The sequence below is a fragment of the Symphalangus syndactylus genome, chromosome 5, assembly GCF_028878055.3.
Source record: "Symphalangus syndactylus isolate Jambi chromosome 5, NHGRI_mSymSyn1-v2.1_pri, whole genome shotgun sequence".
In the NCBI taxonomy this organism is placed as follows: domain Eukaryota; kingdom Metazoa; phylum Chordata; class Mammalia; order Primates; family Hylobatidae; genus Symphalangus; species Symphalangus syndactylus.
Genome location: NC_072427.2, coordinates 127,054,721 through 127,081,588, shown reverse-complemented (window position 1 = coordinate 127,081,588; position 26,868 = coordinate 127,054,721). Strand labels below are relative to the sequence as shown.

General features: G+C 43.9%; 1 protein-coding gene across 16 annotated transcripts in view; it reads left to right on the top strand.

Annotated features, from left to right (window-relative positions):
- Positions 1-26,574, top strand: part of SQOR (sulfide quinone oxidoreductase) — a 71,255-nt gene extending 44,681 nt beyond the window's left edge. For all 16 annotated transcript variants that reach the window (XM_063640741.1, XM_063640739.1, XM_063640735.1 and 13 more), the window contains 7 exons: positions 3,727-3,780; positions 7,432-7,626; positions 9,907-10,116; positions 17,171-17,354; positions 23,332-23,399; positions 24,013-24,191; positions 26,266-26,574. In XM_063640741.1, the coding sequence (XP_063496811.1) occupies positions 3,727-3,780; positions 7,432-7,626; positions 9,907-10,116; positions 17,171-17,354; positions 23,332-23,399; positions 24,013-24,191; positions 26,266-26,323 (948 nt within the window). In that variant the 3' untranslated portion in view covers positions 26,324-26,574. The remainder of the gene's footprint in view (positions 1-3,726; positions 3,781-7,431; positions 7,627-9,906; positions 10,117-17,170; positions 17,355-23,331; positions 23,400-24,012; positions 24,192-26,265) is intronic.
- Positions 26,575-26,868: the final 294 nt, after the last annotated feature.

The window sequence follows — 26,868 nt, the reverse complement described above, 5'->3', positions numbered from 1 at the left end:
GCTGCTTCCACCTCTATCCCTAGCTAACTCCTACTCATCTTTAGCTTCGATATGACTCCTTTAGGCAAGCCTTCCTTGACTTCTCAGACTAGGTCAGGTTACCCCTTGATGTGCTATCACAGCATTCTGTGATTTAGTAATTATTTGTGTCATTATCTGGTAATGCCTATCTCACTAACTAGATGGAGGTCCTGAAGGGCAGGGAGTGTATCTTTCTTGCCCATTGTTTTATGCCCAGGACCTCGCACAATATCTGGCACATAGAAGGTGCTCAGTAAATATTTGTGAGCAAATTGTGTCTGTTTCTTCATTTGTAAAATCGTAATAATAATAATAGTACCTAGATACCTTATGAAGTTGTTGTGTTAAATGAATGAAACCATATGAAGCACTTAGAACAGCACCTTGCACAGAGCAAATGCTCAATAAATGTTGCTGTCATTTTTAAAAGAATACATAAAAAGGAAAAGGATATATTTATTGAGTATCTACTATATGCCAGAAGTTCTTGATTGCTGATTGAAAGCAGCAGGCTTATCATCTGTGAACCTATGTTGGTGCTAGTTTTCCTCTCCTCTCCCCTTCCCTCCCCTCCCCTCCCTTCTCCTCCTTTCCCCTCCCCTCTCCTTTCTCTCCTCCCCTCTCCTCTCTTTCTTCCTTCTCCTTCCCCCTCCCTCCTTCCCTCCCTCCCTCCCTTCCTTCCTTCCTTCCCTCCCTCCCTCCCTCCTTCCCTTCCTTCCTCCCTCCCTTCCTTCCTCCCTTCCTCTCTTTGTCTCCCTCCCTCCCTCCCTCCCTTCCTTCCTCCCTTCCTCTCTTTGTCTCCCTCCTCCCTCCCCTCCCCTCCCCTCCTCTCCCTTCAGCCTTGCTCTGTTGCCCAGGCAAGAGTGCAGTGGTGAGATCACAGCTCACTGCTCCTTGAACTCTTGGGCTCAAGAGTTTTGAGCCGATCTGCCTCAGTCTCCTGAGTAGCTGGGACTACAGGCACACACTACCATGCCCAGCTAATCTTTTAAAAAATTACTATGAAATGTCTATTTAGTAGTTGAGTCTAGACTTTTGCAAAGGATTAATAGCCTATTTACTAAGGTGTTGGTGTCAGAATTTACCTCTTCTGACCCCTGTGTAATATGAGAATACTTGCAGCTATTCAGCCTTCTGGCAAGGTCTACACTGTTGTGCATAACTGCTCAAAAGTCTTGTCTATAAGCTTTTGCCGTTCCTGAGGGTTTAGGTCGTTTGACCTGAAAACTTGAACTCATTCAAAAGGCTTGAGGTTTTCTTCTTGCTCTCTTGCTATGGAGGGTTTATTCTCTCTTAATGATTTTTTCCCCATAATCTTAGGCTGGTGTGTTTTTAGGCCTTAGACGTAATGAATATTATGCTCTAATAAAATAGATTATAATCAATATTATGTTCTAATAAAACAGAGCATAATCAATATTATGTTGCATTATCCTTGGTGGTGGCCTGCACAAACCAAAAGCTCCTCTTGTTGACAGTGGTCATATGTTTCACCTGCAGATCATCACTACCAGACCCCATGCTAGCTCTTACCTAACATGCCTGGATTGCTCAACATGGTTTGGCCGGCCATTTAATGGGCCCGGTGCCCTTTCCTGCAGAAGATGGAATTGCAAGACATTATCTTTCTTCCTTCCTTCCTTCCTTCCTTCCTTTCTTCCTTCCTTCCTTCTTTCTTTCTCTCTCTTTCTCTCTTTTCTTTTCTTTTCTTTTCATTTCATTTCTTTTCTTTTCTTTTCTCTTTGAGATAGAGTCTCGCACTGTCACCCATGCTGGAGTGCAATGGTGCGATCTTGGCTCACTGCAACCTCCACCTCCTGGATTCAAGTGATTCTCCTGCCTCAGCCTCCTGAGTAGCTGGGACTACAGGCACCCACCACCATGCCCAGCTAATTTTTTGTATTTTTAGTAGAGACGGGGTTTCACTATGCGGGCCAGGCTAGTCTCGAACTCCTGACCTTGAGATCCACCCGCATCGGCCTCCCAAAGTGCTGGGACTACAGGCATGAGCCACTGCGCCTGGCCGAGACATCATCTTTCTATGGATAGGCAAAACAAACAGATGAAAATGCTTATATTATCTATCCACTTAGAGAAGTTCTATTTTTCACAAGCAACTGAAATCATTCATCTATCCATTCCCCCAACAAACATTAGAGTTCCTCACTTTAGTGACTGTGCTAGATTCTAGGAATATAAAGAATAAGACATAACTTTTGTCCTCTAGGAGTGGTCAGTGTGCTGGGGAGAACAAGTGCTAGGAAGCCTCTTGCACACCGTGCTGGGGAGCTCCTGGGAGGGGCCAGTGGTGAGGGTGACTGTGTCATAATGGGCAAGCCTGCTGCAGAGGTGCCTTTGGGGCTGAAGCTCCCGGATGCCAGGGCAGGACCTCTTCTGCACGTTGCTTCCCTTGGCTGCTCAGCCAGAGCCAAGCACTCTCAGGTCTTGGAGTCCTCTCTCTCCAACTGCGATTCTCTCAGGTTGCTTGCTCTGCTCCGCCGTTTAGTGCAGGATCATGGTAATCACCACCTGTTCCTTCTTTCTGGGCTCCTGAGTCTCATTGCAATCATTCTCCAACTCCAGTTTTCTAGGCAAGTTCTTGTACTTTATGGCTACTTTGTTTACACTTTTTGGCCTAAACTTGTCTTCCTCTTTGTCCTAAACCCACATTTCCATCATGCTACTTGTGGATACAATACCCATATTTGAAGAAGGGACTTTTTTCATCCCATACAGGTCATTAAATGAGATCAGGTGCACTATGTCATAGCCTTTCAGTGACCTTGAGATTGCTCAAAAGAGCAATCTCCCAATTACGATATTGGTCCAATCCACATGACAGGTCAGACTTGCTTGGGACTCACATATTACTCAATAGATTTTAGTTTTTTATTTTTAATATACAATATACTAATATATATTATATATATGTTATATATATAATATATATATATATATATATATTTTTTTTTTGAGACATGGTCTCACTCTATCACCAAGGCTGGAGTGCAGTGGTGTGATCTCTGCTCACTGCAACCTCCACCTCCCAGGCTTAAGCGATTCTCCCACTTCAGTGCCCCTGGGAGCTACAGGTGCATGCCACTGCACCTGGGTAATTTTTGTATTTTTTGCAGAGACAGGGTTTTGCCATGTTGACCAGGCTGGTCTCCAACTCCTGAGCTCAAGTGATCCACCTGCCTCGGCCTCCCAAGGTGCTGGGATTACAGGTGTGAGCCACTGTGCCTGGCCTACCCTGTAGATTTTAGACAGTGGATTGTCTTTTAAGATTAGGAAGCCCTTCTCTTACCTCTCAATATGAAAAAGTGTTAATACAAGCACTGTACAAATAATTGTGGCCTCTCACTGTGTAAACACATAGCTGTCTCAAGTTTTCTGGGGCCAGGCAGCTTACAAAATATTTGTGAAGCAGTGAGGTGTGAGGCATAGACAGCAGAGGGCATGATGGGAGTGGACGTGCATCCCTCCCTGCCTGTCTGCCCACCTCCCCCAGCCCCCAGATTAAAAAATGGGAACCTGGGCAGGACTCCCAACCTTGTTCTGCTTCGATTTTCTCATCTGTTCTGTGGGCTAATAATATTTCCCTGCCTCCCTCAGACCACATGGAACCACATCTGGGGCCTGAGTCAATCCTTGATTTGCTGCTTCTTGGGTCCTGGTCTAAAATAATGTCTTTTTGTGTTGCAGATCTCCTACCGATATCTTATCATTGCTCTCGGAATCCAGCTGGACTATGAGAAGGTAGTGTGTGAAACTGTTTCTGTGTTATGCTGGCTTATCTATGCCAAGAGCAAATGCTGCATTTAGTTGCTTTATTATATTCATTTTGACAAGCAAGGGGTTCTAAGAAAATATCTTCTGGTTTTATTTCTTGGCAGTCCTTTTGTAGTTTTAAGGAAGTCTTCTCTAAGATTCTGTCAATAATAACAGTATGTTCTAGCTTTAAGCTTTAAACAGAGTTCAGCATGCTCATGCCTTAATGATAATTCTTGCAAAACAGCAGTTTTCTTTCCACATTTGTAAGAAACCTGTCTTGCTATGTGGGACTGAGTTGGCTGTATTGAAGATTAAATTCTGCTTTGGAAGTAGGGTTTAGATTAAATTTTAAAGCAGACTTTAAGGGGTGGAATGCCAGCAATTAGCTCATCAGTTGCTGGAGGGACATCTGGGTTTTGTTGTGTAGATGCTGGGTTTTTAGTGTGAAGTAACCGATGCGATGGAAATGCCACCCAGAAGTTCCTCAGATCTCCCTTTTCAGTGAGCTAGGGAGCCAGATGCCATCTGAAAGCTGTGAGATTCAAGTTTATTTTTCTAAAACACAGTAGAGTAAGTCGGTAAATATTATCATTTCCAGAAGCTTGTTGGGGACCACGGGTAAATAGTTGGAGTACAGGAACCACCTGTGCTAACCCGGTAACAAGCTTCAGGAATGTGACCCGGGCAAGGGCCTCATCAGAGTTGGCCCAGTAAACGTCTTTGAAGAGTGCTTCTATGTAAAGAAATCTGAATTGTGCCATGTCCAGGGGAAGGGTGGTGAAAATGTCTTGGGATGTGTTATGGGAAAGTTCAGAGAAGCTACAAGTTGTTGTGAATGTTGTAAGATGGTTTTGAGTCACGGTGCCGTGGGTCATGAGTCTGTTAGAATGACAGACAAGCTATGAAGTAGATGATATGGAGAAAGGTGTGTATTACAACTATTTTCAAGAGGGCCATACCTTCCAAAAAAGCCCCCACAGCGTTGACCTAGCAAAGGCAATGCATCTCCATGGTACTGTTTTCCCAAAGCCCCAGGGTCACGTGAGAAGGACTGCAGAGGCCAGTGCTCAGAGTTCATAGCAGCCTCTTGTAGCAAACCAAGTCACAGAGATATTTAAAAGTAGCCATTATTATGGAATCTCTATTACATACCAGGAACCATGCTAGGAATCAAATATTGTTTCTTTTTTATTTTGAGAAGGAGTCTTGTCACCCAGGCTGGAGTGCAGTGGTGTGATCTCAGCTCACTTGCAATTTCCATTTCCCAGGTTAAAGCAATCTCCTGCCTCATCCTCCAGAGTAGCTGGGATTACAGGTGCCCACCACCATGCCCGGCTAATTTTTATATATTTTTTAGTAGAGACGGGGTTTCACTGTGTTGGTCAGGCTGGTCTCAAACTCCTGGCCTCAAGTGATCCACCCACCTCAGCCTCTCAAAGTGCTGGGATTACAGGCATGAGCCACTGTGCCCAGCCAGGAATCCAAAATTGATTCTTTACAACTACTTGTAAGGGAGGCATTTTTATCTTCACTTAATAGATGAGGAAACTGAGGCTAAGGGAATGTAATAACTTAACCATGGTCACTGTGCTACTTGGGACTCTTTGATTGCAATTTCAAGGAAACTACTCAGGTTGGTGTAAATAAAAAGTGGAGATCATTGATGAAAATACTGAGATGTTTCTAGAACACTATAGGGCAAGAATGTAGCTGGGCCTCTGGCAGGGCTGGATCTCCACTTTGGGTTCTGTTAGACTCAGGCAGCCTCTCTTTGTCCATCTCTCTTAGCCTCTTTCTCAGGCCAGCTTCACAGGGTCTCTGCAGCAGGCCGTCCTGCCTGCTGGTCTACTCTGTGTGATAGGATAGTCCACAGCTCCCCAGTGCACAGCCTGTTGCTGGAAGCCAAAGGAGGAGTTACATCTCATCTCTTTCCCTGACTCTCCCTTTCCTTCTCTCCCCTCCTCTCTAGCCCTCTCTGCTTCAGAATTCCCAGGGAAGCAACTCTGACTAGATGAGGGGTCAAAACCACCCTTTTTGACACAAGTTTTCCTGAAAGGAGCTTGGTTACCACTTTATGGCACCTTTTCCGTCGACGACAGCTTCTTAAAACTAGAGAAAAATAATGAAGGTGATAAGACATCAACTGCTTGTTTCTGCTTGTTTACCTTTTGGGTAGTGAGATTTGCTTTGGGAACTAGAAGGTATGGTGGTCCTGTGCAAAGACCCCCAGGCAGGTGGGCAGAGGCCTTTGTGTCTGGTTGTTTAAGATTCTGGGCAGGGCTCCATCCAGTCTAGGGGCTAATAATATTCCCCTGCCTCCCTCAGAGGTACATAGTGAATATCCATTGTTAGCATTGATGTGAAACTTTGAAAACGTTAAAATGCAAGGTGATTTTATAATAATAATGATATTATTATTGAGACTGCCAATGTTACTACTATCTAACTGTAACAGGGGTGAACAGTAACAAATAGTTGCTTTTAACATTGAGTGTGATAAGTAATGAACTCAGGCCACTGAGGAGATGAGAGCACTCTGTTTCCTTGGGACCTCAGGGATAAGTGTCTGGAGTGACTTTGGAGGCAGCCCAGAGAATGAGCTGGGGAGGCTCTGAAGGACCAGCCCATCTTGATGACTGTTTCTTGATGAGTGAAGTTGAACCTGCTCTTGCTGAGAACTGAGGCTTAAGTCTCTTTAACTCAGTCTGTGACATCTTCATTGCACTCTATGTGCCTTCTAACATTTATAGTAGGTGTCCAGTTGATCTTATTGGCAATAATCAGCTAACATTTACAGGACATTTGCCATGTGCATGTGTCCTTTACATGCATGGCCTTATTTGCTTCTGCCTACAACCCTGTGAAGCAGATACCTTATCCCCATTTCACAGATGGTGAACGTTAAGATTCTCAAACCTGAGTGTGCATCTGAATCACCTGGAGGGCTTGTTAAAACACAGATTGCTGGGCCTGCTCCCAGAGTTTCTGATTCAGTGGGTCTAGGATGGGGCCTGACAATCTGCATTTCTAGCAAGCTCCCAGGTGGTGCTTGTGCTGCTGGTCTGAGCACCACACTTGGAGACCTACTGGCTTAGAAGTATTAGGTAATTTACGCAGGGTCACAATGCTAGTAAGTGGAAGAGCCAGGACTCAAACTGGTATGTGGGATCCTAAAGTCCATGTTTTTAGGTACCTGGCTTTAGTACCTTTACCTAGAGTTTGGTCTGGTACAACCTGATAAAGAGTGATTTAAGTTTGCTATTCTTGATGATATAAATGGCTCTTGGTCCTGCCAGTTGTTCTTTCCAGTAAGGCAACTGGTTCTCCTAAAAGGAAGGCTGGCTGGCATCTTGTCCTCACTCTGATGGTGGGAAAAGTTGTATTCAAACTGTATTCTCCAGGCCAGGGAGTTGGAGGGTTCCTCTGAGCTGAGCCCATTCTGCAGTTTGACAGGTGACTACAGGTGCCACAGCTCTGGTCTTAGAACCCTCACCCACCTGCCTGCTCTAGGCATGTGGGTATCGGAGGGTAATGATAGTACTGAAATATTTGAAAGGTTGTAGAAATGGCAAAGAACAAGGACTCTAAAGACATTTGCACTTTTGTTTAAAATAATTTTTGTGTACTTTGTTGCAGATTAAAGGCCTACCCGAAGGTTTCGCTCATCCCAAAATAGGGTCGAATTATTCAGTTAAGACTGTAGAGAAGACATGGAAAGCTCTGCAGGACTTCAAGGAGGGCAATGCCATCTTCACCTTCCCAAATACTCCAGTGAAGTGTGCTGGAGCCCCTCAGAAGATCATGTACTTATCAGAAGCCTACTTCAGGAAGGTATGCTTCCTTTCCGGGGACAGAGATGAGCAGGGCAGACAGTGCTAATTCACTGATTGCAATAATTCCATTTTATCTCTATTGTAATCCCTTTTTTATCTCTGAATTTTTATTACATGTGTACAAAATTAGATAACTGGAAGTTTATAAAATACAAAAGAGGAGAGAATCACTCATGATCCAATTGCTTTAATAAAGCTGCAGTTTTCAACTTGACATGGCTTTCCAGCTTTTTTTCTGTATACTTAAATATGGTTACAGTCATAGTGTACATGAAAAATTTAGCTGTATTATATAATATTAAATAGTCTTTGTTACATACTTTTTAAATATGTGTGTAAAAGTCTACTGGATGCTGGGTGTGGTGGCTCTCGCCTGTAATCCCAGCACTTTGGGAGGCCGAGGCGGGCAGATCACCTGAGGTTAGGAGTTCAAGACCAGCCTGACCAACATGGAGAAATCCCGTCTCTACTAAAAATACAAAAAAAATTAGCTGGCTGTGGTGGTGCATGCCTGTAATTCCAGCTACTGGGGAGGCTGAGACAGGAGAATTGCTTGAACCTGGGAGGCAGAGGTTGTGGTGAGCCAAGATTGCACCATTGCACTCCAGCCTGGGCAACAAGAGCAAAACTCTGTCTTAAAAAATAAATAAATAAATAAAGTCTACTGGAGAGATATGTTAGAGACTGTTTAAATAGTTCCATATAGTTAGACAATTAGTTGCAGATTGTTCATTTTTATCCATAATGCTATCCACTACTTCCACTCAAGTTTAAGGTCATGAATATTTTCTGTCCCTTGGGTATACATTAAAAAATATGATAGGCAAAATGCCAATTTAAAAGGCAAAAAAATGTTCTCATAGAACTTTAAACCTTCATGGAAAGAGATATTTGGGCAGGAGGAGACTTTCTCAGCATTCTCCAAATGCTCTCTGTGTAAGAGCAGGTGTCTGCAGCTCAAGTACACCTGGCTTAAGCTTGTGAGGGAAGCTGTTCTTGCCCTCCCTGCTCTTGCCTGGGGTGTGACATTTAGTTTACCAAAGTGTGGTTTGGCTTGAGACAGTGGCAGGATTTCTAGCCGCCCATAGTCATGTACGGGGACAGATGGGAAGAAGGGTGGGGAAGAACGGGCTGGGGAGTGGTTGAATGTGTCCATGGAGGCTGGGACTGAGCAAGACCTTCCCCTGAGCTCTGTAAACTGCAACAACCCTGCGAGGCAGGGAATTAAAGACAGTTCCAGTAATCATTTCTGACTCCAAGAAAGTTCATTCTGGGTCATAAAGGTTGGCACAGACTTTTGAGGCACTTACCCACCTGACTTCTTCACATGGTGAGATCCGGGTGAGCAAATCCTGAAAGGAGCCGAGCAAAGGAAAGAAGAAGAAACCAGCTGTTTCTTCCATCCTGGAAACTTCCTTTGTATAACTCTTTTCTCCCAAGTCTTGGATGGCCTACGAGGAAGGTTCGAGTACCATAAGATCTTAGGCATTTGGGAGAATATTGGCCTCTCTGAACAGTATCAAGAAGGTAGGAACTCAGGGTTTTGTTGTTATTGTTTTTTAGTTTAGTTTTTAGTTTTTTTTTTTTTTGAGACAGAATTTTGCTCTGTCACCCAGGCTGGAGTGCAACGGTGCAATCTCAGCTCGCTGCAAACTCCGCTTCCTGGGTGCAAGCCATTCTCCTGCCTCAGCCTCCTGAGTAGCTGGGATTACAGGTGCCTGCCACCACGCCCAGCTAATTTTTGTATTTTTGGTAGAGACAGGCTTGTCTCAAACCATGTTGGCCAGGCTGGTCTGGAACTCCTGACGTCAGGTGATCTGCCTGCCTCGGCCTCTCAGAGTGCTAGGATTACAGGTGTGAGGTACTGCGCCTGGCTGGAACTCAGTTTTGCTCACTGCTGTTCCCTCAGCACCTAGGACGGTATCTGGCCAACTCTAGAACTTTGTTAAATATTTATTGAGTGAATGAATACATGAATACATGAACAAACATTCCGTTCTACTCTATTCTGTCTTGACCTGGACCTAACCTTCACCTCTGGCCTTCAGCTGAACAGTGCCTACCTCAGCCCCCAACTCAAGTGTGTACTTAGTTGTATGTCATGGGCAGAACATAAGGAGGAGGCAGTGGATTGGTCTGCCCGTTGCCCTGCTGGGACATAATGGTGGCAAAAGCTAGCAGGGTCCCTGCTGAGGCTTTTAATTCTGGTCTGGATTAAAAAAAAAGAAAGGCAGCTGCAGTCATGCTTTGGTGTTAATGGTTTTCTTATTTTTCTCAGACAGGGAAGCGATCCAAGGCCAATATCATTTTCAACACTTCTCTTGGAGCCATTTTCGGGGTTAAGAAGTATGCAGATGCCCTGCAGGAGATCATCCGGGAGCGGAACCTCACTGTTAACTACAAGAAAAACCTCATTGAAGTCCGAGCCGATAAACAAGAGGCTGTATTTGAGAACCTGGATAAACCGGGAGAGACCCAAGTGATTTCAGTGAGTGGTGAGGCTAAGCTGTCAGTCTGAAGCGTTGTCTGCTGAAACGCGCCATAGATACATGGGGGCTTGCACCACCCTATCTGCCATCCCTGTGTGCTGGGGAAGACTGGGTGAAACGAGCATCTTAGGGAAGTGATAGGGCAAGAAGGTAGGTCAAAATGGGTGGGGAAGAGAAATATATAAGAGGCTGTGTCAGTGGGAGGTGAGAAGGCGTTGTTAGCTGGTGCCAAGTGAATTTTTGTCCTATTCGTTTGACTCAACTTTTCCTGGCATCGAGTCACTTGAAGTAGCCAAAAATGTTCCACAACTTTGGTTACTGTGTAGGGGTAAGGGAGGGCATCCGCTCATGCAAGATCTGGTGATTGTCTCAATTGGTGGCATGTGAGAAACAGTCCTGCTTGTGAGCAGGAAGTAACCCTGTGGGTAGTTCAAGAAAACAGGGATTAGCTGGGCATGGTGGCTCACACCTGTAATCCCAGCACTTTGGAAGGCCAAGGCAGGTGGATCACTTGAGGTCAGGAGTTCAAGACCAGGCTGGCCAACATGGTGAAACCCTGTCTCTACTAAAAATACGAAAATTAGCTGGGCGTGGTGGCGGGTGCCTGTAGTCCCAGCTACTGGGGAGGCTGAGGCAAGAGAATCACTTGAAGCCAGGAGGTGGAGGTTACAGTGAGCCGAGATCACGCTATTGCACTCCAGCCTGGGCAGCAGAGTGAGACTCTGTTTCAAAAGAAAAAAGAACAACAGGGATGTCTTTCACCTGTGGAAGAGGCTATCTTTAAAAATATTTCCCCTTGAAGGATCTGGCAGAGCCACTATACTTCTTGGAAAGATTTGGCCTTTGTTGTATGAGGTTGGCCTTGGTGTCTGAGTTTCTTCTTCTGTGAAGTGGGAATAGTACTTTCTGGAGGTGTTATGAGGTTAAGAACAAGATGTAAAAGTATCTGGAGAAGCATGCGTGGAAGAATATTTTTTTACATCATTTTGGCAAAAGCTGTTGGCAGTGAGAAAATGTTACAGAGTCAGATTTTATTCATTCAGAATTTTTCAAGAAATGAAGTGTTCCATAAAAAGGAATTTTGAAGTGAACCAAAGACTAGACTTCTGAACTTCAAACTTCAAATTTTAAGCTTTTTAGCTCAGCTCTTTCTAAAATTTATTGCATACATCTTTCCTTTTTAAAATAGTGCACTAAATATCACTTGAAATGTTACTGATGATTCAGGGTCATAATTTTAAAAACTTTTATTTGGAAATAATCTCAGGCCCGGCACTGTGGCTCTTGCTTATAATTCTAGCACTTTGGGAGGCCGAGGCAGGTGGATCACCTGTGGTCAGGGGTTCGAGACCAGCCTGGCCAACATAGTGAAGCCCCATCTCTACTAAAAATACAAAAATTAGCTGGGCGTGGTGGCACATCCCTGTAATCCCAGCTACCTGGGAGGCTGAGGCAGGAGAATCGCTGGAACCCAGGAGGCAGAGGCTGCAGTGAGCCGAGATTGTACCACTGCACTCCAGCCTGGGTGACAGAGTGAGACTCCGTCTAAAAAAAAAAGAAATAATCTCAAACTTAGAGAAGTTACAAAATAAAAATAGTACAAAGAAAATTGTATGTAGCTTTTACCTAGATTCACTTGTAGAATTTTACCCCATTTACTTTAGCTTTATCATTTGATTCCTTCCTTCCTTCCTTCCTTCCTTCCTTCCTTCCTTCCTTCCTTCCTTCATTCCTTTCTTGCTTTCTTTCTCTTTCTTCTATCTGCCTTTGTCTATCTATCCATCCATCCATATCTAGTTTTTCCAAAGGAAATTTACATATATCATGCATCAGCTCTCTTTAGCCCCGAATACTTTAGTGTTAATTTTCTAAAATAGAAGTGTTCTCTTACGTAACCACAGTACCATTATCAACTCAGTAAATTTAGCACAGATACAAGTTTTTAACTATTTGTATTCCAGTTTAGTTGATTGGCCCAAGTGTGCTTATAGCATTTTTTCCTGCAGTGCAGGACTCAGGTTACAGTCAGGTATGACATTCAATCGTGAGGTCTCCTTAGCCTCCTTTAATCTGTGACGTTTCTATAGCTTTTCTTTGTCTTCTATGACATTGATATTTTGAAATAATACAGCCCTCTTCCCCACCACTTTTCTTTCGGTAGAATGTTCCTCATTTTGAGTTTGTCAATGTTTTCTTGTGATTAGTTTCAGGCTCTGCTATTTATTTATTTATTTATTTATTTATTTATTTATTTATTTTTGAGACGAAGTCTTGCTGTGTTACCCAGGCTGGAGTGCAGTGGTGCAAACTCAGCTCACTGCAGCCTCTGCTTCCCAGGTTCAAGCGATTCTCTTGCCTCAGCTTCATGAGTAGCTGGGACTACAGGTGTGCACCACCATGCCCGGCTAATTTTTTTATTTTTCATTTTTAGTAGCGACGAGGTTTCACCATGTTGGCCAGGCTGGTCTCGAACTCCTGACCTCAAGCCATCCGCCTGCTCGGCCTCCTGAAGTGCTGGGATTACAGGCATGAGCCATCGCACCTGGCCTCAGGCTCTGTTTTTTAGACTGGAACATTGCGTAAGCATTGTGCCCTTCTAAGGTATCACATTTGCAAGCATACAGTGTTCATCTGCCCTTCATTGGTGATGTTAATTTTGATCAGCAGTCAAGATGTGGTCCAGTTTTTCCATGGAATAATTAAAATTTGTTTTCTCCCTTGCTACTAATAAGAAGTCTGTGGGAAGACACTTTAAAACCATGCAAATAGTCTACTCATTCAAGTCTCCCCACTAAAGTTAGCATCCATTGATGATCCTTGCCTAATCAAATCTTTACTATGGTGATTGCAAAATGATGATTTTCTAACTGTAACATTTCCTGCACATTTACCAGTAAGCTCTTGGCATTCTGTCAGCGAGAGTCTTTGCTTCTGTCTTAGTTAAGTAACTATTGGTATGAACTCATGAGTTCCTATATTTTTTCCAATGGTGTTATCATTCATTATTGTTTTTAATTATTTTGGTGCTCAAATTGTTCTGGATTTGGTCAGTAGGTTCCCCTTCCAGCTGGCTCTTGTGTCCCTGTGACATGCCCCATCATGTGTTTGAGCACTTCCTTTACTTTCTGGTGTCACAGGTTGTACCAGGCTCATCTCGTATCTATCTGCAGCAGCTCAGGGTCATCATTTTGAATAGCTCCTGTGTAGTTATGCACACAGAGGCTACTGGAATGTTTGGAGCCAGTTATCACTTTACAAAAGGGTCTCAAATTACTGCTCTTTGTTTTTATGGGTGTCCTTTTTCTAGTTTTCCTTTTTCCTGGCTGTCAGGCAGTTGTAAGTGACTTTGGGAGGTCCCTCCAGCTTTAGCTCTTTTAAATTGCTGCTCCTCAAATGGGCTCACTCAAATGGGCTATGAGTGAGAGCTCATATGAGTGAACTCATTTTTACTTTACAAAAGAACCCATTTGAGAGAGTCCGTTTGAGTGAGCACAAGTTGGGCTTTCACTAAAATGGGCTATGAGTAAGAGCCCAAAGCATACTTTTATGAGCAAAGTGTATGAACTTGAGTGCACGAACTTAACTTTGTTAGTACTTTGGTTCTCAGCTGTCCTCTGGATAGCTGAGGTTGTAGGTAGGGGTGTGGATAAATGAATGATTATTATTCTTCTAAAGGGTTTGTAATTAAAGAAGATACTTGTGTCCCCTTTGAATTATAGGATTTCAGGTCAGATATTTAGTTCCACTCTTAAAATCTGAATTTCAAAAAATCCACCAGAGGATGTAAAGCTGTGGCACTTAACCCTGGCTACATATTAGGGAGCTTTTAAAATGTGGTGATGCCTGGTCTCCTTACAAGAGGTTGTAATTAATTGGTTTGGGGTGCAGATTGAGGATGGGGAGTTTCAAAAATACCCCTAATGACTTTAATGTTCAACCAGGATTGAGAACAACTGGTGTAAAGAATTGGGCCGGGCATGGTGGCTCACATCTGTAATCCCAGCACTTTGGGAGGCCGAGGTGGGTGGATCATGAGGTCAGGAGTTTAAGACTAGCCTGGCCAAGATGGTGAAACCTTGTCTCTACTGAAAATACAAAAATTAGCCAGGCGTGGTGGCGGGAGCTTGTAATCCCAGCTACTCGGGAGGCTGAGGCAGAGAATTGCTTGAACCCGGGAGGCAGAGGAACTAGAAGACACTTTGGAGATTGTCTAGTCTAGTGCATTTCTTTAGGGATAAGCAAATTAAAGACCAAAGAGATGAAGTGACTTGTCTAAGTAATAGCATTCTATTTTTCTTTGTAAATGAACCTGTTCCTTCAAGCCAGAGATTATAAGCATGTGATCCACAGATTTTACATGTCAGAATCACTAACAGATTTTGTTAAAGTACAGATTCCTGTGCTTTACCCAGATCTACTAGATTGAGATCTTGGCATGGTACAGCCTGGGAACCTGTATTTTCCACAAGTCTCCCCAGTGCTGCTAATAAACATTAAAGTTTGAAAACCACCACATTGAATGGACTATGTATGTTAATAAAGGAGAACCAAGTTATTTATCCTATACAGTTACAGAAATAAATGATGGATAATGAACAAGCTACAACTAAGTGCCAATGTTTGCTTGTTTTTTTTCTTTCTTTTCTTTTTTTTTTTTTTTATAGACAGGGTCTCACTCTGTCACCCAGGTTGGAGTGCAGTGGTACAACCATGGCTCACGGCTCACTGCATCCTCTACTTCCCAGGCTCAGGCAATCCTCCTACCTCAGCCTCCTGAGTAGCTGGGTCTATAAGCATGCACCACCATGCCCAGGTAATTTTTGTATGTTTTGTAAAGACTGGGTTTTACTATGTTGCTCAGGCTGGTCTCAAACTCCTGGGCTCAAGTGATCTGCCCACCTTGGCCTCCCAAAGTGTTGGGATTATAGGTGTAAGCCACCACACCTGGCCCAATGTTAATTTCTTTTTCTTTCTTTTTTTCTTTTGGAGGCAGGATCTTGCTCTGTCACCCAGGCTGGAGTGCAGTGGTGCCATCTTGGCTCACTGCAACCCTCACCTCCCGGCCTCAAGCAAGCCATCCTCCTACCTCAATCTCCTGAGGAGCTGGGACAACAGGCATGTGCTACTACGTCTAGCTAATTTTTTGTATTTTAGTAGAGATGGGTTTCACTATGTTACCCAGGCTGGTCTCAAACTCCTGAGCTCAAGCGATCTGCCCACCTTGGCCTCCCAAAGTGTTGGGATTACAGGCGTGAGCCACTGCACCTGGCCATTAATTTCTAATAAATCCATAAAGCAGACCCTTTTGTAGGATGTTAGCTCAGGTAAAACTCCATACCTTTATGATGATTATATGAAAGTATTTAGCTTTTCTTTTAGAAAAGAGGTGTGGAATTTACGTGTACTTGTGAAATTCAAACACATTAACTCCACCAAGATGTCTCTAGTAAGGTTTAGACCTCAGTTCAAAAACGTAGTTCTAGGTCAGGTATGGTAGCTTGCACCTATAATCCCAGCACTTTGGGAGGCTGAGACAGGTGGGTTGCTTAAGCCCAGGAGTTCGAGACCAGCCTGGGCAACAGAGCAAGACCGAGTCTCTACTAAAAGAAACAATAACAACAACAAACTAGCTGGGTGTGGTGGTGCATGCCTGTAGTCCCAGGTATTCGGGAGGCTGAGGCAGGAGGATTGCTTGAGCCCAGGGGTTCGAGGCTATAGTGAGCTATGATCAAGCCACTGCCCTCCAGTCTGGCAACAGAGTGAAACACTGTCTCAAAAGTAGTTCTAGTTGACTGCGGAAATACAGACAGGAGATTAATAATTTAGTAGATGATAGTTGTTGACCATTTCATCCATTATCCTGCAAACATGCATTCAGTTTCAATGTTCATTAACAGACCTGACCGCAAGGACCCATGTCCCCAAGAGCCACCCTCTAGCCAAGATTATCCTGCAGATGAGCAGCAGCCATTTGTGGTGCTCCTTCCCTGAGGTTAATTAAGCTTATATTTGTCTGAGAGTTGTAATAAGTACAAGTCATCTTCCTAATTCCCGTTGCCATCAGTGACTGCTGAGCCTCTCAGAGGGCATGGGGCCATTGGACTTCTTATGGAAATGAAGGGCTATTGACTATCTCAAAAGGTTGGAATTGTCTTCAAATGCGTAAGTTTTTACCCTAATGACATGTCATGAACATTTCAATCAGTGTGCCCTTAACTGGACCCACTAGCAAATTGATGAAGTTGCTAGAAGGAGTTTGTTAAAAATAAGTAAAAAGAATAATAAGAACCAACTACAAAATGTGAAAGAATATTACATAAACAAAAAAATTAAATGAGCCCTCAAAAGTAATTAGGATGGGTCAGTGCACCACTACCAAGGGTAACCTTGATACGGTGTTTTGGAAAAAAAATTCACCCCTGCCTTCTGCACTGAAAAGTAAATCCAGTACTGAATCAGACCCCTTGATCCTTTTCCAAAGTGCTAGCTAATATTTTTACCACCCCTTTTCATCATTAATTGGTGTTCTGACAGTTTCCTTTATGTGTTTCGAAGTTGACACATATTTGGGAATGATGCTTTCTTACCAGCTCCTAACACGTCCTTTACAAGTTTAAGGGATACTGAGCATCACCTTACAGAATAACATTGAGGTGCTAAATTTTACAAGTTGACAGCTGAGGGTCAGGGAGACTGCAACTGAAATATACCACCCCCTTATTTTAGTACTAATAAAAACATCAATGGATTCTTTCAGAATATTAGTGAGCTTTACTCCAATATCTCATGTACCCGTATGTGTGTGGCCACAGGGATCTCTTGGTCTCTGTATGGGGAGATCATGTCAACTGAGAGAATGGTTATTTAGCTTATCACCATCCCCCAGGAGAACACATAAGATCTTGGAGAGGGCATGGACTGGTACAAGTGCTGATTGTATAATGCTCCATGCAGCCATAGCACAGTGTATGGAGTAAGGAAGGTGGGGGGAGAGCTTGTGGAGCTGTAGAAATATTGAATAAATGAAAATGTGGATTCTCTCTTTGTGTGTAGTATGAAATGCTTCATGTCACACCACCAATGGGCCCGCCAGATGTCCTCAAGACCAGTCCTGTGGCTGATGCTGCTGGTTGGGTGGATGTGGATAAAGAAACTCTGCAACACAAGAGGTACCCAAATGTGTTTGGGATTGGGGACTGCACCAACCTTCCTACGTCAAAGACCGCTGCTGCAGTAGGTAAGATAACCAGCTCTATTTCTCCCTTTCTCAAAAATATGTCACCTCAAGGCATGATTGTAGCAAAAACAAAAGCTTGGCATCGGCCAGAGACGGTGGTTCCTGCCTGTAATCCCAGCACTTTGGGAGACTCAGGCAGGCAGGTCATTTGAAGCCAGGAGTTTGAGACCAGCCTGGCCAACATGGTGAAACCCCGTCTCTACTAAAAATACAAAAATTAGTCAGGCATGTGGCGGGCGCCTGTAATCCCAGCTACTCAGGAGGCTGAGGCAGAAGAATTGCTTGAACCCGGGAGGTGGAGGTTGCAGTGAGCCAAAATCGCACCACTGCATTCCAGCCTGGGTGACAGAGCAAGGCTTCATCTCAAAAAAAAAAAAAAAAAAAAAAAAAGGCTTTCCTAAGACAGAAGCAAGTTGTCAATGAACCCAGTGTCATATAAAGCAAAAAGTACCTTTTGAGTGCTTTGCCCCGGAGTAGCATGATCTTATCTACCTCTTCTAGGTCAGAGGGGTGGTTGTCAGAAGAAGGGGCCTTAGAGAGAGTGCATCACTTTTCCAGCTCTCTTGAATTCTGTTACTTCTCATACTGCCATACTGGCATCCCTGGTATTCTTTGCCTCTGACACCAGGCAGGTTGGCTATTTTTCTTCTGTCTGAAACACCATAAAGCTCAAGAAGCATTTGTTTTCCCAGAAAACACATGCAAGTCAATGAAAGCTTGCAGACCAGAAAATTGTCCTGTTAAGACAAATACAGTGGAGCATGCCCTGAGTGGTACATGATTAAGGCCTCAGCCTGGAAAACTAAATTCTTCACCTCGATGTTCTGCATCAGCAGTGATGGGGAGAACTGCCTTTTAGATTCTGTCCTCTACTGACAGGAACTGTCTTCTCTGGATGCTATAAAACACAAAACCTTCAGTATGGTAGTGTTTTGTGTGAATTAGACACCTGTGGAACAGATTACTTTTGCTGACTATTTCAACCTCAGGGTAGACTATCTAGGAAACTCACGGAATGTCTTTTTCATTATTAATGTTAATTTCCTTTCAACTTTTTATTTTAAAAAAATCTCAAACCTATACAAATTTGAAATAAATTATAATACTCATATACCCTTCAGGTATTAACCAATTATTAATATTTTGTGACATTTGCTTCATTGTATTTATGTATATATGTATATTATGTATGTATATATTATGTGTGTGTGTGTATATATATATGTGTGTATATATATGTGTGTATATATATATGTGTGTATATATATATATATATTTTTTTTTTTTTTGGTGGGGGGACAGAATTTCACTCTTGTTGCCTGGGCTGGAGTGCAGTGGCACACTCTCAGCTCACTGCAACCTCTGTCTCCCAGGTTCCAGCGATTCTCCTTCCTCAGCCTCCCAAGTAGCTGGGATTACAGGCACCCACCACCACACCTGGCTAGTTTTTGTATTTTTAGTAGAGATGGGGTTTCACCATGTTGGCCAGGCTGGTCTCGAACTCCTGGCTGGTGATCTGCCCACCTTGGCCTCCCAAAGTGCTAGGATTATAGGCATGAGCCACCACGCCCAGCCCATATTTATGTATATTTTCCTAAAAATGTCCTTTTTTGTCCCAGCCCCTCCTTAAATCCACCAGCCAGTCGAGGATCACACACTGCATTGGGCGTCATGCCTCTTTGGTTCCCTTTAATATAGAGCAGGCTTTCTGATAGCTTTACTTTCATGGCATTGACATTTTTGAAGATTCCAGGCCAGTTACCTTGTAGAATACCCCAAAATTTAGAATTGTCTAGTTGCTTTCTTATGGTTGGATTCAGGTTATATGTTTTGGCAAAAATCTCCATACCTGAGGCTGTGTACCTCCCTCCGTGGCACCTCAGGAGCCTGTCACGTTAGTTTGTCTTGTCTTTAGTGAAGCTAGACTTCCTCACTGGGTTAAGGGGTGTTCTCTCTCTCTCTCTCTCTCTCTTTTTTTTTCTTTTTTTTTTTTTTTTTTTTTGAGACGGAGTCTCGCTCTTTCACCCAGGCTGGAGTGCAGTGGCGCGATCTCGGCTCACTGCAGGCTCCGCCCCCCGGGGTTCACGCCATTCTCCTGCCTCAGCCTCCCTTGTAGCTGGGACTACAGGTGCCTGCCACCTCGCCCGGCTAATTTTTTGTATTTTTAGTAGAGACGGGGTTTCACCGTGTTAGCCAGGATGGTCTCGATCTCCTGACCTTGTGATCCGCCCGCCTCGGCCTCCCAAAGTGCTGGGATTACAGGCGTGAGCCACCGCGCCCGGCTCTCTCTTTTTTTTTTCATTGTAAAAGTACTCTCTCTCTCTTTGTAATTTGTAGGTAGTCTGTGGGGTGATACTTTGAAATGACACTCATTTGATGTAAGCCTGCAGAATTTATGTGGTGAAACTACCTGTGATGTGAGGCCCAGATTACCCAGCTTTTAGCCTTCTTCAAACAAATATTCAATTCGATGTTCCAGATAGATAAGACTGAATATGACTGAACAAAAATATTCTAAGTGGAAAGTCTTGTTCCCAGTCCTGCAGTGCATCTGCGTGGCTTCCACCGTCCCCCAACCACGGAGGGAGCATCCCCATTGTTTTTACATTTGTGTCTTACAATCTGCAACCTATTCTATTGTTGCTCTAGAGCTTATTTAATGAGTCCACTCTTAATTATATCTGGGTCGTTTCCAACCCATTTTTATTCAAACAGTACCATAATGAGTACTCTTTACCTGCTATTTAGGTTGGTGCAAAAGTAATTGAGGTTTTTGCCATTAAGAGTAATCTCTCTAAATTTTTGCCATTAAGAGTAATGGCAAAAACCGCAATTACTTTTGCACCAACCTAATATTTCACCTGTGTGAAAGTCTATTTACTCTTCTCTTCAATGTCCAAATTACAGTAGTACTAGCTTTTCCCAAGCATATCTTCATTTCTTCTTAGATTCCCTTCCCCAAATCCTCTGAGTATCCCAAGGCAATGCTACACTTTTTCCACAAATCTGTCCTTGGGTTGACTTGCCACCAAGCCTCTGTCCAGACCTTTATGCGATTGTGAGCAAGACCCATCTTGCCATGTTGAATCTGGCTTTCCGGAGCTCAAGTCCCCTTCTCTGCTTCTCTCTGCCCCAGGATGCTCCTTTAATTACTCCCAGCACAGCTAAGATCAGGATGTGGCATTTAACAAAAGTTAACTGAAGGCATGGACATGATAGAAGGGGATTGTAATACAGGGCAAAAACCCAACTCCTGCACGCCTGCACCCACGCTCACTTTAAGCCTGGACGTTGAGTGACTGCTTCCTGGCTGCACAGGCCTCACCTCTCTGTGGTGGCACCCACTGGATGTCTCCACTCCTTTTCCATTGGCCTTGATGTCCTGCTGCTGTGGCCTCCTCAAGTGTTCCCAGTCCAGATTCCAAACTCTTTATGGCCCTCAAAGAGGAACACGGTTTTCAAAAAGGGAAATATGATCTTTAGAGATGTTGCTTTGCCCACAGTGAATATAGCCATTTAATTTTTTTTTCTGTTTTTTAGAGACAAGTTCTCGCTCTGTTGCCCAGGGTGGAGTGTAGTAGAGTGATCACGGCTTGCTGCAGCCTTGACCTCTTGGGCTCAAGTGATCCGTCCACTTCAACCCCCCTCTCCCAAGTAGCTGGAACTGTAGGCACGTGTCACCATACCCAGCTAATTTTTAAGTTATCTGTAGAGATAGGGTCTCCCTATGTTGCCCAGGTCTCAAACTCCTGGGCTCAAGCGATCCTCCTGCTTTGGCTTCCCAAAATGTTGGGATTATAGGCATTAGCCACCATGCTTGGCCTCATTTAATATGTATATATTTTTAGATGGAGTCTTGCTCTGTTGCCTAGGCTGGAGTGCAGTGGCACGATCTTGGTTCACTGCAACCTCTGCCTCCTGGGTTCAAGCAATTCTCTTGTCTTAGCCTCCTGAGTAGCTGGGATTATAGGCACCTGCCACCATGCCTGGCTAATTTTTCTATTTTTAGTAGAGACGGGGTTTTACCATGTTGGCCAGGCTGTTCTTGAACTCCTGAACTCAAGTGATCCACCCACCTCAGCCTCCCAAAGTGCTGGGATTACAGGCGTGAGCCACCACACTCAGCCTCATTTAATATTTTTAAGCAGAGTTGTTTACTCTTCATTTTTTTGACCCCCACCCATTCTAGAAAAAAAATCATTGCTTCTTTGATTTGGGCATCAGCAAACCATAGCTTATGGGGCAATGCAGTCCACTGTCTGTTTTTGTATGGTGGAAATTTTGTTTTTTCTCATTATATAATATCTTTGATTTGCCATTGGCCCATGAGGCCTGCAATTTTTCTTTACAGAAAAAGTTTGCTAACCCCTGATTTGGGAGATTACAAAATAACCACTTTAATAAGCATTTTATAATACAAAGGTAACCCATCTTTCCTCAAAAGTGAATCCCATGTTCTCCCTCTAGAGACACAAACTACTGTATCTTCATTTTATTTTATTTTTGAGACAGTCTCATTCCGTCATGCAGGCTGGAGTGCAGTGGTGCGATCTCAGCTCATTGCAACCTCTGCCTCCGGATTCAAGCAATTCTTGTGCCTCAGCCTCCTGAGTAGCTGGAATTACAGGAGCGACACCACGCCTGGCTAATTTTTTGTATTTTTAGTAGAGACAGGTTTCACCATGTTGGCCAGGCTGGTCTCAAACTCCTGGCCTCAAGTGATCTGCCCACCTTGGTCCCCCAAAGTGCTGAGATTACAGGCGTAAGCCACCATGCTCTGCCACAAACTGCTATCTCCTTAAAAGGGCAGTCTTTTTTTGTTTTTCTGAGATGGTGTCTCACTTTATCGCCAAGGGTGGAGTGCAGTGGTGCCATCTTGGCTTGCTGCAACCTCCGCAATTCTCCTGCCTCAGCCTCCTGCGTAGCTGGGATTACAGGCATGTACCACCATGCCTGACTAATTTTTGTATTTTTAGTAGAGATGGGGTTTCATCATATTGGCCAGGCTGGCCTTGAACTCCTGACCTCAAATCGTCCACTTTCCTCGGCCTCCCAAAGTGTTGGGATTACAGGCATGAGCCACCGTGCCCATCTGGGCAGTCTTAATTATTCAAAATTGGACACAAACTGGGTTTAGATTATATGAAGAAACTATTACTAATAGTTTGGGGGTGTGAAAATACTGTGGGTTTGTGTTAAGAAAATTCCCCGTCAGAGATACAGACAGGAAGATTTATGAGTGAATTGATGTGATATCTGCTCTAAAAATACAGCAGGAAAAAAAATAGCATGTGTGATGAGATGGATGAAACAAAACGATGGAGTTTGAACATTTTCCTAATAAAAAAGGCAGTCTCCCAACTCTTGCCAAAGAAAAACAAAAACAAATCCCGATGTACGTATCTATCTATCTGTGTCTGTTTGTCTTGTCTATCTATCTAGGAAAGAGAGAGAGATGGAAATACAGGTAGATCTATATATCTATATCTATATCTATAGCTATATCTATATCCACTTGGTCCTGCCTCAGCCAGGACAGTCCAGTAGAGAGGAAGGTGTGCTTTGTCTTATTGGAAATGCCTGGGGCTACTAATCCAGACTGCCTGTGAACAGGGACACAGGGATAACCTGCATGGCCAGGAGCACTGACTAAGTAGACACACAGACTAAGTTGACAGCCTCAATCCCAGGAGGAGAGGCAGTGGATTTGGGGTAGGTCCATCCTTACAGCTGCACTGGAGAGAGTCGGCTCTTTAGTTTCAAACCCATGGAAACACATGCGCGGGCCTTTCATGAATTAAAGAACCTCCTCCGGTAGTCAGAATTTCAAGTAGTAAGAAGGTCATGTTCTAGTCACAGTCTTGAGGGATGGGAAATGGAATCTTCTTAACTTGTTTACATCAAAGTTATTTGCAAATTAGTTTTCATGGAAAACCTAGATGCTTATATTTTTCTGACTTTCCCATTTCTCTTATAGCTGCCCAGTCAGGAATACTTGATAGAACAATTTCTGTGATTATGAAGAATCAAACACTAACAAAGAAGGTTTGTATGCCTTGTAAGAATCACTGTCTCAATGATCATCTTCCATTCTGTGTAAAAGTAGTGTTTTCCCACAATTTTGTACTTTCTTTCTTTTCTTTCTTTTGAGATGGAGTTTCACTCTTGTTGCCCAGGCTGGAGTGCGATGGCACGATCTCGGCTCACTGCAACCACCACCTCCTGGTTCAAGCAATTCTCCTGCCTCAGCCTCCTGAATAGCTGGAATTACAGGCATGCGCCACCACGCCTGGCTAATTTTTTGTATTTTTAGTAGAGACGGGGTTTCTCCATGTTGGTCAGGCTGGTCTCAAACTCCTGACCTCAGGTGATCCGCCCGCCTTGGCCTCCCAAAGTGCTGGGATTACAGGTGTGAGCCACCGTGCCTGGCCCAGTTTTGCACTTTCTTAATTAGTGTCCCCAATATGGGCATTTCTATTTTTGCCATTAGTACTATTTTTTTGTAATATAATTTACATTTTTCACAGTACAAAAAGTTAGAATATACAGAAAAGAGAAAAATATATAACCACTCACAGCAAATAATAAATTCTATCGTGTTAATATAGTACCATGAAAAAAAATCTACTTCCCAACTCAGTCTGATTTACAATTTTAGTATGATGGCTACACATCCTGTCCACTGGTGACTGGCTACAACCGTGTGATTCTTGCCGAGTTTGACTACAAAGCGGAGCCGCTAGAAACCTTCCCCTTTGATCAAAGCAAAGAGCGCCTTTCCATGTACCTCATGAAAGCTGACCTGATGCCTTTCCTGTATTGGAATATGATGCTAAGGTAAGTGCACTGCCTGGTTCCTGGATGAGGAAAGGGATTTGTAGCACATCTCCACCCACAGGGGATGTAGCCTCTTTTCTTCATTATTAGCGGTGACCAAGTGTTCTGTCTTCCATGCTCTAGGCCCTCTTTTGCTGCTGGATAAATAATAATAATAAATCACTTTCACATATCAAGTACTTCTGTGATCTACCTTACTTTTTTTTTTTTTCTTTGAGACAGAGTCTTGCTCTGTTGCCCAGGTTGGAGTGCAGTGGCACGATCTTGGCTCACTGCAACCTCCACTTCCTGGGTTCATGCAATTTTCCTGCCCCGGCCTCCTGAGTAGCTGGGATTACAGGTGCCTGCCACCACGCCTGGCTAATTTTTTTTTTTTTTTTTTGAGACGGAGTCTTGCTCTGTCGCCCAGGCTGGAGTGCAGTGGCGCAATCTCAGCTCACTGCAAGCAATGCTTCCCGAGTTCACGCCATTCTCCTGCCTCAGCCTCTCCGAGTAGCTGGGACTACAGGTGCCCACCACTACGCCCGTCTAATTTTTTGTATTTTTTAGTAGAGACGGGGTTTCACCGTGGTCTCGATCTCCTGACCTCGTGATCCGCCCGCCTCGGCCTCCCAAAGTGCTGGGATTACAAGCGTGAGCCACCGCGCCCGGCCTTCCTGGCTAATTTTTATATTTTTAGTAGAGACAGGTCTCTACTAAATGTTGGCCAGGCTGGTCTCAAACTCCCGACCTCAAGTGATCCACCCGCCTTGGTCTCCCAAAGTGTTGGGATTACAGGCGTGAGCCACCACTCCTGGCCCCTTACCTTTGTTTTTATTATGTTATGGGAAAAACCAAATAGTGAGTAAGAGCACAGACTTTGGAGTCAGACTTGCATTTGAGTCATACTTCTGCCATTAGCATGGCAGAAGTCATTAGCAATGTCATCATGGCCATTAGCAGTGTCATGCTATTAGCATGACATACATAGCTGTGTGTCCCAGGAAAAGTTCTGTTTAATTTAATTTAAACACTCTCTGTGTTTAAATTTCTCATCTGCAAAATGAAAGTAACAGTGCCTCCCTCACAAGATGGAGGTTAATGAGATAACACATAAAGAGGCAGGTACATAGTAGGGATTCAATAAGTAAATAGAGTAATAAAAACGAGCAATTCCTCTTCCTCTTTTTTTTTTTTTTTTGTGGCAAGGTCTTGCCCTGCCACCCAGGCTGGAGTGCAGTGGTGCGATCTCAGCTCACTGCAACCTCCACCTCCCGGGTTCAAGCAATTCTCCTGCCTCAGCCTCCCAAGTAGCTGGGATTACAGGAATGTGCCACCATGCCCAGCTAATTTTTGTGTTTTTAGTAGAGACAGGGTTTTGCCATGTTGGCCAGGCTGGTCTCAAACTCCTGGCCTCAAATGATCCACCTGCCTCAGCTTCCCAAAGTGCTGGGATTACAGGTGTGAGCCACTGCACCCAGCCACTCTTCTTCATTCTAAAAGCTGATGACTTCATTTGACTTTTGCAAACCCATATGAGAGAGAAATCAGGGTGTCTACATCAGTGGTCCTGAACCAAGAGTGATCTTCATACCCCTTGCTGCCCCAGGGACATTTGATGATTTCTGGAGACACTTTTTGGTTGTTACAACTGGAGGGGTGCTACTTGCATTTAGTGAGCAGAGGCCAGGGATACTGCTAAACATCCTATCATGCCAGGGCAGCCCCCAACAGCAAAGAATTATCTGGTCCAAAATATCGATAGGGCCAAGATTGCAAAATCCTGACCTACAGTTAATTATGAGCTAATGAAAGCAGAAAGAGTAGCAGTTTGCATGTAGTAGAGGCTTTAGACACATTTGCCAAATTGAGTCAGCACATCCAGGCTCATACAGCAAGTCTATGTCAAAGCTTAGGACTGGAAGTAGGTTGTCCCCTCCTAGTCATGGGATCTTTCCAACTCACTAGACAATCTTGCTTTATGTGCTGATAAACATGCTCTGTGAGCAGCCTGGCTTCCCTTTCAGCATCCTCCTGACTGAAGTCGCCTCATCTCTGTTGCTGCAGGTACATTTTTTTGTGTTATTTCTTACAGGGGTTACTGGGGAGGACCAGCGTTTCTGCGCAAGTTGTTTCATCTAGGTATGAATTAAGGATGGCTCAGCACTTGCTCATCTTGGATGGCTTTTGGGCCAAAACTGCAATCACTGAATGACCAAGAGCAGCACGAAGGACTTGGAACCTATCCTTGTAAAGAATTTCTTGATGGATAATGGTGACCAAATGCCTCCCTTTTCAGTACCTTTGAACAGCAACCATGTGGGCTACTCATGATGGGCTTGATTCTTTGGGAATAATACAATGAAATAATACTTTTATTTTCTGAATAAAAGTTTGTCACTGATGGTGTTCTATGAGAAAATTTTATCTTGGCTGGTAGGGATGAAAAGTTCCAGCACTTGGGAGAAAAAATATGGTGATGGTAGGCTAGCTTATGTGTTACCTACTGTGAGTATTCAGCTGACAGCTGGCATAATTTCACAGAGCCTATTTGGATTCACTGAAAAGGGTCATTCCAGGGACAATATTGTTTCAAACATAGTGTGCAGTAGCCCTGAACATGTGCTGCTTAGAACTCCTGCCGCGGGAGCACAGTGGAGTAAGAGCCCAGCTGCCACCCCTCTTGTTCCACCACCCT